The sequence below is a fragment of the Brachypodium distachyon genome, chromosome 1 (genome assembly GCF_000005505.3).
Source record: "Brachypodium distachyon strain Bd21 chromosome 1, Brachypodium_distachyon_v3.0, whole genome shotgun sequence".
Lineage (NCBI taxonomy): Eukaryota > Viridiplantae > Streptophyta > Magnoliopsida > Poales > Poaceae > Brachypodium > Brachypodium distachyon.
This window is the reverse complement of record NC_016131.3, coordinates 59,962,848-59,976,984: the sequence shown is the minus strand read 5'-3', so window position 1 is coordinate 59,976,984 and position 14,137 is coordinate 59,962,848. Positions and strand designations below refer to the sequence as shown.

The window sequence follows — 14,137 nt, the reverse complement described above, 5'->3', positions numbered from 1 at the left end:
CCGCCGTCCTCCACCGATTTAGGGTGCTGGTCGGGATTTGGGTGAGAGTAAAGGAGAGCAAGAGTAAAGGAGAGCAAGTAGGCTCCACATGTAAGGAAAGATGACACTGGCCCCGCCTGTCATCTGAAGCCTCGTCCCACCTGTCATCCTTTGGCTCGGCCCACCTATCATCCTCTGGCTCGGCCCCAGCGGTCCGCCTTTCCTCGGCCCACCTGTCATTAACGATGACTGCCCCACCTGTCAGGACGCACGGACGTGGCCCGCATGTAAGGTACCCAGACCCGTTAAGACCTGCCCGCTTGCACTGTTTCCTCGCAGCCCCACACGCCAGAAACGCGGCTCCGGCCCCACCTGTCAGCACTCCCTGCGGCCCACCCGTCGGAAGCAAATGGCCAAAGGGGCTTGACCGTTAGCAGGTGCTCCGTGAGGGCATTTGCGAGGAAGCAGAAAGCGAACAAGTCTAGAAGCGAGCACAGTTATGAGGACTGAGTATTCCTGAGTACAGCTAAGGGATGAGGGGCACAGAAATAAAAAACCCTTTATAAATCAACCGCAATTCAGTTATTAATACTCCCTGCAATCCGTATTACTTATCGCATATTTGTCTAAATACACATGTACCTATACAATGAAACGCAGCGTATTTAGATAAATATGTGACAATTAATATGGATCGGAATAAGTATTAATAGAACCAATAACAATTATTTTCTCTCTAGTATTTGTGTTAGAACAAGGGTTCTTGGCTGCCGTCTTGCCTCGCCCCCAATATGTGTGCACCGGGCCTACATTCGCGCGATACAAATCATCCATTCATTCAGCGCTGGCATATCCTGTTTAGCCTCCGGGGCATCTCCGATCTGCTGTGCTTATAAATAAGTTATTAACAAGCAAGATTTGCTAGTTAACCCATCTGAATTATCGAGCCGAGCGGTTGCAGGTACGCACAACAATTTTCTAAAGCAAAGTAAAATGTGCACATATAATTGGGAACCTCTCATCATGCAAAGCATGTATGTAACGAACGCCCTCAACCACTGGCTTAATGCGCATATATCCCTTTCTTTAAGCATCGGAAAAGGATCGGAGGTCGCTTTCGCGCATGTCGATCGGTTGTGTGATGGATGTGCTCCTCCTCACCCGCGCGTTGATGCATCCACGTCGTCGACCGCTTCGCCGCCTATATACCCTCACACGCGCACATCATCGACAAAGCACCCGTGACCGACATAAACACCGAAGGACTCATGATCGCCATTGCCGGAGCGGTGGTGGCCGGTGCGGCAGCCGCAGCAGCGGTTCTTGTCTTGAGATCGTCGCGCGACGACGACGACGACGTGAGGCCCGAAGGAGCCGTGGCGGCGGTGTGGCCATCGCAAGAGTGCGCGGTGTGCCTGTCGGAGCTGGTGGCCGGGACGACGGGAGGAAGCTGTGACTCTGAGGTGCGGATGCTGGCGGGGTGCGGGCACGGGTTCCACGAGGAGTGCATCGGCAGGTGGTTGCCGCTGCGCCCCGAGTGCCCGCTCTGCCGCTGCCCCGTGCCGGTGCCGGAGGCGGAAGGTGAGTCCACGGAAGCCGCCGTGGTGGCTGTCGCGCCGCAGGCAGCCGCCTGGTCGCGGCCGGCGAGGATTGCGTGCGGCTTCGGCGACGGGAGGGTGGTGTGGACGCGTAGCCCACCCACCGTCTTTGATTAAATTCCGTGTACGTAGTTGGGGATCGATTAGCGGGAGGCCATGGCCAGCCAGGAATCGAAGAGAGACGCCTGGTGTGCATCGGTTTATCATTGGTGTGTGCACATTGTTTGCGGATTATTATTCGAAATCGATTCGATGGATTTTGTACGCGAGTCGATCGCTGCACAGTGCTGAAGGTTGCCCGTCGGCGAAATGCACGTCATAGCTGTATGAATCATGTGTGTAGTCTGTATATCGGCTTCCGTTTCGGGGGAAACAAATGTGTGTATGCCAAGAGTAAAAATTATTTTAGTTCCGAATTAGGGATTTGCTGCTTCTAATTTTTATACTTGCACGCCCAATTACAGATACTGTAAATTTTACTCATCTCCTAATATTTCGTATATAACATGATCTTAAAACTGTCCTACGCAAATGTGTCGGTCCATGATAGTCTGATAGCGACATGAAAGCCCCGAAGACTGCCACTGAGCCTAATATGTGACATTGGATTAAGGATACTATCTTGCATCTCGTGTAACAATGTAGACCGAGAGGCATTCTTGTCTCTCTCTCATAGGTCAAGGCCATCCGTGACTGTCCTCAGCTATCAATGATGGGTCCAAGATCCGGCATCCCATTCCATCCGCGGTAGAACCAATCTTTACGGATATTAAGACTTCGGCCATCTTAGAAAAGAATCAACGCCATTAGATGGGCACGTGGTGGCATGCACGCATCATCTAGTTGCTTGATCCTAGAATTAATGACAAGTGGCATGATGTAGAGCGGCATGTCGCATGACCCTAGGGAGACATGTGTCATGAGAGTGACATTTGGTGTTACTCTAGGGACCACATGGTTCCACGACTAGTGGCACGGGGCCGCATGATGCCACCGGACGGAGCAGAAATAAGAGCGCTTTGGAAATTAGTTTGTGCATGCATACAAAATAGAACTAGCCTATCCATGAGCTCTCGATTTCATTCCCCACTCCTCTGTGTCATACTGCTCGCAAGTTCCGAATTTGGCGGTGGCAAAGGTGATGAGCGGCGGCGACAGTGGTGAGCTGGCTTCAACGTAAGGGAAGACCTTTGCTGTCCTCTCCATTTCAACTCCTGCCCGCTCATTGGTGTGAGCTCGAACGCTTCAAGAGATGTAGTTGCAGAGCTGGAAAATGGGTCAGGGTTGTGAATTAGGTCAGGTACGTATATGTTTTCGCAGTCGGAAAGCAATATGGAAAAGTCATGTTGGGCTAAGTTTAGTCTAATGCACCAGTCTGATGTGGTTTCCACCAGTTCGGGTGGTCTATGTACCGTTCAATCGAGTCGTTTTTCCGTCTTGTCCTGTTTTTCCACTGGGGAAAAAAAGGTATTTCAGCGATTAGGCCTTGTCGGTGTATGAGACATATCTATATTCTACCTGCCTGCAAGCGGCTTTGTTCTCTAACTGATAGAGAAAGAATTCTGATGAGTGGTCTGAAGGTCGGCCATTGGAGCAGAAGTACATGCGGCAATCAAGCACGACGAAGAAATAACCATGGTACATACCTTAAGATGTAGATAGAAGGGCAAGAAATCGAGAACGGGTAAGCACAACTGCAAGGAATTGGCACCGGGTGTCATAACCGGCAAATAACCTAGTCTCAGCGAGATAGCTGAAATCAGAACAACATGTAAGTTAGGAAATCTCGACTACAAGCGCGGAGAGAACGATGAGTAGCAATTGTCATCGATTCATCATGCCCGGCGGGATGGTGGCGAGCGTGTCGGCGCCTGCTATAGGTGTAGCAAAGCGATGCCGGGCTGCGACATGACGGTGGCGGCGCGGGCAGGGCGATGGGTGAACCCTAGGGGATGGGGCTCTGGGGAGGAAGAGGAGGCAGGTCTTTAAAGGGGGCACGACTGGTCATCAGCTCCCTTCATCAGTTCGGGAGAGCATCCGTTCCGGTGGCAGTATTGAACGACAATGCCTTGAAGAAGAAAAGGTTCATTGCTTAAGGTCCACAAAAACGGCCCATGTCACCAGGAGCAGACCGCCATGCGGGATCGAGAGTGTGCGGGATGTAATCCGGTAAACACACGGGATTGAGCGAGCGCGTCGGGAGACGGGAGAGATTGCGCGAGGAATCAGGAAAACTCACGGCTGGATGGACAACGCAAGGCTGGCTGTGTGCTTGGTGGGCCGTTCCAACGTCAATGGGCTGGACGTTGATGGGCCAATGGATGAGATGGAAATAAATTCGAAAAAACGGGAATCAGATGGAAATTGATAATTAGATGAATGTTGATGCTGATAAGCTGCATGTGCAGCTTACAAAATCAACTGCACTTAGTGGGTTTCAACTTTATAGACTTTATAGATTGGTTAAATGGGGTAAAAGATGACACGCATTTACAAATACGGGATGCAATTTTGGCACATTTTTTAAAATGGGGTAACAACCACGAATTAAAAATTAGTTCATCCGTTCCTAAATGTAAAAAGTCATATCTTTGCTCTAAGTCAAACCTTTTAAACATTGACCAATTTAATAGAAAACTCTATCACATCTGTGACTCTAAATTAGTTATCAAATCCATGTATACATTTTCTACTACATTTAGTTGATATTCTAGAAGTTAACATATTTTTATATAAACTTATTCAAACTTAAATAAGTTTAACATTTAGGAACAGAAACAGTAAACGACTGTCCGTCCGATTGCGTTACTCGTAACCACTGACTTTTTTTTTATTTGACAATGACTCGTAACCACTGAATTAGCTGTGTGTTTGGAATAGAATTATAATATCTCAACAGATTTGACTACTCCGTAACACCAAACAAACGCCGGTGTGCTAGTATTCGTCAGTCCAGTTTTAAACGAAAAGGTTTTGCGAGCCGCTCCTCATGCCCGTCTGTTTGTATCCCATCCGCAACCGATCCAACCGGACAAAGCTAAAGCTAAGCCAAAAAAAAAATTCAGAGACCGATAGTGGGTCTCATGGCAACGTCCTACTTTTGTGATACAATTTGGCAGAAATCATGTGTTCTGTGATATTTACTCTAAAAAATTTCATTGCTCTGTTTTATTTTATCTTTTTAGGAAACATACTATAGACGCAATTAATCACACAGTCACATACACTCACTCCCACTAAAAACACAACGTCGGTTTAAAACCTAAAATAAATTCAGAAAATACGAGCACCGTACCAAATTAGTTCTGATTCACCGCAAGGAACAATTGGTCGGTTGGACTCTCCTTTACTCTTGACCAAGACATGTTTGTGGTGTTAAAAAAAAAAAGACATGTTTGTGGTGTGGCCATTATGCTGCTTTGGTGAAGCTGGCGCGCGGTGCTGCACTGCTGCCAGCTGTCCTCCACACCGCGCGCCCCTCTTCCCTCCGGCCAGCCCCCGTCGCCACCGGTTGGACCTCCATCCCCCAGGTCGACCTCTCCTCTTGCAGCTCCAAGACCACCGCCCCACCGCCTCCACCAACCGCAGCTCCGTCGGCTCGTCGTCCATCACCCGCGACCTCGCCTCCATCGCTAAAGTATCCCCTTGCTTGATCGATCACTAGGCCTCTGCCAAGCGCCTGGACTATGACGACGGCTTCGCCTTCCCCGCTGCTGCAACGATGCAGCCGCCGGACCTCGCGCCGCTGCTCGACCTCCCCGATCCCGAAGACGCGACCTCCTCCTCCTCCTCCTCCACCGTCGTGTCCGCCTCCGTCGTTACCGAGGTGGGCCTCCCCTATCAGTTCGAAACTTCGAATGCTAGTTCGCGCGGCGGTTTTAGGTGTTGTTTGCCTGCATTGTTTTTGTTTTCCGCTGAATTCGATAGGTGTCTGTGATCCTGATTCCGATCAGTTTGAGTTCGAGTTGCTTCATGATTCTCGGGCTTTTTGGCACTGAATAGTTTGGATTTGTTTCTGTTCGGTTCAGTTGGCCGTCGGAATTTTTTATGTGTTAGGGTGATAAAAATTTTGGATATGAGGTCCGTATCGAGGTTTTCTCCCCATAGAATTCGAGTGCGTCAGAGTTTCCTTTGCTGATAAAATTTTAGGAGTTCGTCGTGGGTCCTCATTTTAATTCGAGTAATTTAGTGATCCCAAATTTCCCATTCCGATACATTTGAGTTCGATCTGCTTGACGCATGCTGCATTTGGGGCGCTGGAAGCTGGGATTCGGGTACTTAATTTGTCTATTTTACTTCGCGGTGACAATTCCGGACGCGGGGCCTTAGTTTGTTTTTACTATTTGGGAGTTCAGTCAGCGAAGGGAACTTCCGATACGAGTCGTTGCATTCGAACGTGTGGAGTGGGTCATCTGTTTTTGTTGCGCAACTTTTGTTCAGGACTAAAATTCCGTCGCGCTCTTCTTATGTACATCTTTGCTCTCATTACTTTATTCAGTTTTGCTATATCTAAGTCGCCTGATTTTTAGTTAGAGATAAGTAGATTCCTCAGCCACTGAATATGATCTGTGCTTTAAGATTCATTTCTGTCCGGGATACACCGGATTCAGTTAAGAAGTATCGGAATTCGGAGAGTTCCAAATGGTTTCTGCACACTCCGAATGGGTCATCTATTTTCAGTTCAGTCATGTACATGTTCACATGTTCACTGAAATGTCCAATTAATCCTGCTTCTCAGTTCAGGGTTGCTCTCATAATTAAAAATTGACTTCTTGGGTTTCTGCCTACAATTAGTTGTCTTGTCATCCCTGTAAAAAAAATAGAAGTTATCTTTCATAATTAAGTATGAACCCTTCGTTATAAATTTTTCTTGGATTAGGGAAGTGTCTGTCTATGAGAAGCTTCACAGATGGTACCATCATCCTGATCTGACAGATGAGGTATGCCTATGTTAACTTTGATCCTTTTGCTATAAATAGTGCCTGAAGGAACCATCGTTTCCTTGATGACTGTTGTCTGAACTTACTGTGTTTGGAGTTGTTAATGAGTGGATGAACTTTAGTTCGGTTGAAGTTACAATATTGTGCTCTTATTATTCTTGCAGGTTTTTCTTATTAGGTAGAAACCCTTTTTGCGAATTTATTTATTGATGATGTGTGTCTTATATTGATTATTCTTGTAGGATTTTCTTATTAGGTAGAAACCCTTTTTATTAATGTATTTATTGATGATGTGTGTCTTATATTGTTGGCTAAATGATAGATCTCAAACATTTTTTCCCTCATATCTGCTAATATGTTGCGCAATGCTTTAAGCATAGCCTGTTTGATGCCTCTATTGCCCAATTTGTATACCAAGTCGTTGGGGACCCATCTTTGACAGTTCCACTTTATGTCTTATCATATATCCATTTCCCACAATATCCTCTGTGAGATTATCACAATCTGTAAAAACAACTCCTACAAAAGACTCTTAAAGATTGTAATGTTGATATTGATAGCAAAGATAGACTGTTAATATTAGGAGTACTTTCACTGTGATCCATATTTAACGTACATGGAGAATATTAGGGGTACTCAAGAAGGTATCCCAATTTTGCTGTCTATATAGGCAATTATTTTTCCCAACTAACCTCCATATGAGCCTATATGTAAATTCCATAGACTTGAAGTCTAGGCTTAATCCACAAATTCTGAGTGTATCTCATCAACCATCATAGCTGGTCCTTTGCCTTATTATGTGGAATCTTTTTGCAAGGAAAAATTAGAATCACTCTTGTGGTTGCCTTTCTTCAGGAAATAACAATACTTCACTGTGGCTACCAGTTTTTTTTTCAGTATCAAGTGTGCTTTAAGTTGCCTAACTCATGGTGCCTTTGATATATTTTTGTCGGGATATTGATTTGCATGCTTCCTCTATATAAAAGTACTTCCGGTTGAAACAATATTTGCAGTCAGGTTATCATGTCCTTTTCCTTTATCCCAATTATAAGCATTATATTTGGTATTGATATTGTTGAGATTTTAAAATGTGCTACAGCAGTAGTACGATAAAATATACGAGCAATAGACCTTACCTTTAGAGAAAAGACTCACACCCTGTTCCATTTCAAGAAACGAAACTAGTTCACATGCTTCTCACAGGCCTTAATGGCACCATTCAAAAGAATTGTTCAACTGTTCAACAATTATCTCTTTCAACTGTTGTTAAGTTTGATGCATAACAGAAGTTGAAGAACTTGAATGCTGATCTTTGTGTGTGCTGATTGCAGGGAGGAGTCAGGCGACTGAAGATGCATGAAAGCTGGTTTGATGATACTGGATGCTATATATGGTGTCTAGCGTTTTGATAATCAAATAAGTTTATTATTATGCAATAAGCTACCAATAGATAAGTACCAGCTGGTAAGCATGCACACCTAGATAGAGAAGCTCAACTGCTCAATTCATTGCGCAAAGGATTTATTTTTTTCATTTATTAATTAAACAACATCTTAACCTTTGCAGGGGCAGGGGTACCAACGGAGGAGCATTGATGTCTCAGCTCTATGGTCTGTTGGGCAAGCTTTGGGTCGGTGTAATCAAGGTACACACTTGCTTGGCTTCTAAGTTCTATGTTCAAGCCTTTTGTCGTTCTTTACTTGGCGGTGCTTTCTGCTATAACCTGTTCGGCAACATTCACAACAACTGAGACAACAATAATAGCCAAGTATGTTGAAATATCATTTGCCGATTAAATCCTCATGCTGTATATTAGGTTCTAGAGATGTCCCTTTGTCATAGTCGGCCTAATTTGTTTAGTAGCCCCAAATTTATTTGCAAATCGAGTGAATACTTGACAACTTTTTAGTTACTAGTAGTTGCACGTGTAATTTAATCACATAATCGAAGTGTACAATTTCTGTAAGAGTAATTTTTTTGTAATTTCTCGTGACAAGACCTGAACCAGTGAAAAAATAGTAGACATATATCTAGATGTCATTCTTGAGCAATTCTAGTATTATACCTCAGTTAAAATGTGTAACTTCCACAAGTTCATTAAACTGATCTCTAAGAAATTCATGCACTCCAAAAATGCCCTTAAAACAGGGGGATAGATAACCCCTGCTCTCTGTACATTGTTATCCTAACCTGAACCACATTACAGCAGATGCAAACTTGCAAAGTTCCCACACAGCTCTTGTGTTTAGCTGTAAACAACCTAGGCTACAGTTTTGCGAATAAAGAAGAAGACCTAGAGTACAGTTCCCAATCACCGGCTTAGAAGAGAGGTCATAACCTTATTAGGGTTAGGGTCAGTCGCAGGTCGATCTTGCTGGTGAGGTACAAGGAGTGCATGGTCACTCTGCCGAACGGCATGACGTTGGCCAGCGACAATAGCCTGTGGATCATCCTGAACTTCTTATTCATCAAGGCAAGCGCTGAGTTCGTCTTCCCCACCTCGTTGTTCCTCGACTGCCCCACCTCATCATCGATGCCAAGGTCCTTCTCGAGTTTGTGCCTCTCGTCATTGTCATCTGTACGAGATGAACAAAGTCGCTACCATGAACCGACGGTTCAGTAGAAGGTATGTTTACTTTCCAACAAGTCATGTTTTTGTGTGCTATCAAGCCATAAATTCCATATTTGTCACAGTAAAAAATAAAAAATTGAAGAAGCTGGGATTAACTGTTACCAAAAGTACAAATTTTTTAATGACTAAACAAATACACAATACCTTAGTAAACTGTAATACCATGTAAAATGTAAGCTCCAAATTATGCCAGGTAAATATACGCGAGAAGAAAAATTTATTGCCTTGCTCTTGCAAGCACGAAGCAGACATCTAGAGATGAGATCATTGTTAGAGTGAAAAAGTTTAGTCTTAATAAAAAAGAGACTAAGAATGAATTCTCACAATGTTCATCAAATCAGTCATTTGCTCTCAAGTATATAAATGGAAATAACAGATAGATTTTTTAATTAACAGTTCATGCGCATCTCACTGGCTTTATTGATACCCTTACCGATTACATTTATTCTTGTCAACAACTCAACATCAGATACACCTTCAGAAGCTGGCATTCCAAGAAGTATTTCACCTTTCCTGCCTCAACACTAAACTTTCAGGAATAGAAAATAATGGATGAGATGTACAGAATGAACTGCAAATAAAAGAGGCAGCTGGTACCCATAGTTAGTAAGTAACCTGTGCGTTGCTATGGAAAAAAGTACTCCCTCCGTTCCATAATTCTTGTCTCAAATTTGCCCAAAATTGGATGTATCTGTTCCTAAAAAGCGTCTAGATACATGTAATATTTCGACAAGAATTATGGAACGGAGGTAGTATATGCAAAAGAATATTGTACCAGTCACCATCTCTTCTTTGGTATATTGGCAGATATCTCCCTCTTTATCTTGATCCACCCCTTGGTTCTGCTTTCTTTAGCATCTCTCTATCAGCACACTCCATTTTGATTGGTCTCACAACTGCACCTTCCTCCTTTCTTCCTCTTCATGAGACAATCAAGTTTATTAGAATGTCATCCCAAAATGTAAATGCTCGACATTACCACCTAAAGTCAATATGGTAAAAATCATTGCAAACAATTCTTGAAAGAGAAGACTTGCATATACCAAAGCACAGTTGTGCAAGCACAGTCACTGGGTGACGGGTGCCACAGAGGATTGCGGTGGGGGCAGTGGTCACGGAGGAGTGCGGTGAGTAGTGGATCACGATGGCGTATCATAGCATCTACTTCGTCCGTTTGGAGACATTCGGTGCCGATTAAACTTCTCCTTGGGTAAGTATGCGTGATTGTGTTAGTGCTTGATATTTTATTTATGCATGTATGATTGTATAGTTTGTAGACCACATGTTGTTTGATGTTATTTATTTTTTACAGCTGCGAATGGTACTTGTCTACTGCTTACTGCATTATTAATAAGCCGTGGTCCAATTACTATTTTGTGGAAGATATCCGTATACTTTTTCAGGTAGAAAACAACTTGTATATTGATGTTATCTCTGTCAATTCCTGAATATGCTTGGAACTACATAGTCGAGTTGTTTTCCAATTAAGAGCTGTGTTTGGTTTAATAATTGGATCTCATCCTTGCTGCATGTGGAAGCATTGAGACAATGAGAGACGTCAATGCAATCAAAACTAAGAAAGGGAGTGCAAATTAGATGCTACTCAGTACTTGGTTATATATTCTTTTGCTTACCAGTTTCCGTGTGGTAGGAGAGCCTAAAGCTGTCCAGAGGGCTTCAGTACAAAGCTTCACTCATTTCCGAAATGGAAGCAAAGCAGGACCCGATCCATTTTCCTCAGAATGTTACTATGTATACATACGATAAAGGGGTGCTTTGCTGTAAAAGTAATGCTACTCTTTACTTATGTTTTTACCGTGAATGAGAAACTTGAAGAGGATAAAGCTTTTCTGAGATTGTTGAGCTGTACTCATTAGACTAATTTGGAGCTCTTTAATTTGTAACCTGAAAATACTTCTCACATTGTACGGTTATCTCTTTTTTTCGAAAAGGGGAAGATCTTGGGCCTCTTCATCAATCAATGCATATTTAATTATGAAGTTATAAAAGTCTTCCAAATCACGGAACAAAGATCGTGGATACAAAAATACTGCTTGAATTGTATGGGTATCTGGAATACGCAGAGTTGTTTTTGACAGATTATTATAGCATTATGCTTATTTGCAAATTCGTAGTCAGTTCTGACTTCTGATCCCGAGGACCTCAAGAGAGCTCAGATGTTTTGAGGGTGAGCCTTTAAATTTTTTGTCTGCTATAAGTTGTGATTTGCGAACATGCACCTTGACTATGTGATCTAAATGTCTGTCTAATATTTTCTTGTGACCTGACTGACAGGGACTATATGATACGGAGTAGTTACGATCGATAAGCAAGCAAGGGGATTGGGGAAATCGGAGCCAAGATTGGGTAGAGATTTCAAATTAGGAATAACGTTAGTATTTTGAGAATTCGAAAAATACCACTCCAATTCTTATCTTTCGAAAAATGTCGCTATAGTGTCATCTTTTGACCCATTGCAGTAGTATTATTTTAAGAATATGCAAATATGCATTTGCATTTTCTGAAAGACAGTGCCATTTTTCGAATACGCAAGAATTGTTGTGACACATATCCCAAAATAAGGTAGGTGGCATGGCACCTAAGAAGATACAAGTCCAAGGCTGTGAATGGAATCATGAAAATGTTCGATAAATATCTTTTTTTTTACCGATTTCATATAAAGAAACCAGGGTTCTACACAGAATTGCAATAGTACAGAAGACATCTGAGAGACAGCTACAGGAATATAAGAAAGCAAAAACAACTGCCGATCTTCTTCTCTCTTCATGGAGACATCTGCCACTGGCCATTGAACCTCTATCTGGAAGAATCACACTCTCATCAATCAAGGAGAAGCTTCACTCTTCAATACGTCTCTGCAATGGATTCCATCCACGCGTTGCATCAAACACTTTTCGCGTCACCTGCTCAACCAATCTTGTTTCCCGCTGGAGCAGATTTCGATTTAGCTCATTTTTCTTTACCAATATCCTAATGGTGTTAATGCCAAAATTTGTAAATCCAAGGCTGGAGTCATTCGATTGAGAAATAAAACCGAGAAATAACGAAACCCTAAAAAATAGAAGACAGGTTTGACGCCATGACCAGGCATATGCATTTCACGAGTATTTTGACCACGTACTCTGGTCACCAAATCAAATAATTGGAGTTTCCATATAGAACACCAATTTGTTGAGACCATGACCACCCTATACATCCTCCCTGCTCACCATCATCATAACATAACCCTCCTCATCCCAACATGTCTGACGCGGTCCCCGTGGTTTTTCTTCCCCATATGGCCCACTCGCCGCGGTGTTTTGTTTAAGCTTAGCTCACTTTCCCGTCCTAAACCCGGCTGCAACTTGAGCTCAACACTCTTTCCCAGCCTAAAGAAAGACCTAAAAACAACCCAGACCCAGGGCATCCCCTATTCCCCTTTCCCCAATTCCACCGCTCCACATATATCCACCACCAAGTACATCCCACTCCCCTGTGTTCGTTCCAAATCCAATTTCAGCTCACACTAGCGAAGAAGCCGTGGGCAGGGGAAGAGGGTTCTTTGGGGAGAGGAGGCGATTCGGCCGGATCCATGTCGGTGACGTGGACGTCCGTGGCGGCGGCGGCGACCATGCTGGCGGTGGCGGTCACCGTCTTCACCATCTTCGTCGCCTGTTTCTACTTCTGCTCCAAGCGCTACCGCCGCGCCGTGCCTAGCATCGGCGGCGGACCGGAGGCCGTGGGCCGAGGGCGGCCCATATTCGTCTTCGGCCGCGGGAGGGGGCTGGACGAGGCGGCCATCGCGGCGCTGCCGCAGAGGGAGGTCGCGGAGGGGGATCCGCCCGCGGACTGCGCCGTCTGCATCGCGGAGCTCGCCCCCGGGGAGACAGCGCGCCTCCTGCCGCTGTGCGGTCACGCGTTCCACGTGCTGTGCGTCGACATGTGGCTCCGGTCGCACTCCACCTGCCCGCTCTGCCGCCGCGCGGTCGTCGACGAGAAGGTGGTGGTCGTCGTGCAGCAGCCGGAGGCAGATCCGGAGTCGCCCAACTTCCCCACCAACGTGCTCTTCTTCGGCTCCTCCGCGCAGTCCCAGGCCGCCGCCACAACCAGCGGCGCAACGGATCCGCGGGCGCCGCCACAGCCGGCTCAGGGACCGATCGCCGGCGTGGCGGCCGTCGTGGAGGCGGCGAGAGCAGCGGCCTTCCGGCGGTTACTCGGCCGCAGGCAGACCGTGACGCCCCCGATACCACCGCCGCAGGCAGACCGCGACATGGAGATTGGACGACTCGACGGCGGGGAGGGCTGCTCGCATTGCCATGTGCCAACGAAGCCACAGCCAGGTTCTTAATTGATGCCCCATGCTTGTTGCTCCGTCCGATCTTGTTCGTGTCCTGCCCTGCACCTCTCCTTGTTGAGCCATCGAGGCATCAAAGGAAGCAAGTGTATATATTCCCCTTTCTCCTCCTCTCCTATGTATGATATGAGCAGCCCCGATATATAGTCTATGAACATGATCTATGGATTTATATGATGGGCGACTATATGATCTATGGGTATATGCTGGCAATTTGATGTTGGCAAATCCATGGTGGATCTATGTAGCGGTCCTTAATTTTGTTGATGATATTTTACTGTCAGTATAGAGGGAGTCGTTGTTTCAGTATTGACCGATGTTGACTGAGCATGTTCCTTGCCTGCTGCCAATCTCGAGTACACTGTGCACGCACATGCGCTCATCCTGGACACGTAGGCAGATTTGACTGAAGAAAGCAACATGACAAATACTCCTATCTGAGTACACCGCACTTGCTCTCCCTTCCCAGCTAAACTGACACTGCCCTTCTTGCTCTATTATCAGAAAAGGCAAACAATCTGTTTCAGCAACTTGTCCAAGCACTGCTATCGATTTCGCTTGCATTTTCGTATGAATCCAATCCAGAAAGTAGCTCACCCAGACTACACCTAATACTAAATGGGACATCTTTTTT

The 14,137-nt window shown here is 45.1% G+C and overlaps 2 protein-coding genes across 2 annotated transcripts; both read left to right on the top strand.

Annotated features, from left to right (window-relative positions):
- Positions 1–1,163: 1,163 nt before the first annotated feature.
- Positions 1,164–2,077, top strand: LOC100827338 (E3 ubiquitin-protein ligase EL5-like). Its single transcript, XM_003561518.4, has one exon. It carries the CDS (start codon positions 1,248–1,250, stop codon positions 1,692–1,694), a length of 447 nt encoding a protein of 148 aa, XP_003561566.1. The 5' UTR covers positions 1,164–1,247; the 3' UTR covers positions 1,695–2,077.
- A 9,757-nt stretch (positions 2,078–11,834) lies between these two features.
- Positions 11,835–13,812, top strand: LOC100841156 (E3 ubiquitin-protein ligase EL5). Its single transcript, XM_003557708.4, has one exon. It carries the CDS (start codon positions 12,742–12,744, stop codon positions 13,495–13,497), a length of 756 nt encoding a protein of 251 aa, XP_003557756.1. The 5' UTR covers positions 11,835–12,741; the 3' UTR covers positions 13,498–13,812.
- Positions 13,813–14,137: the final 325 nt, after the last annotated feature.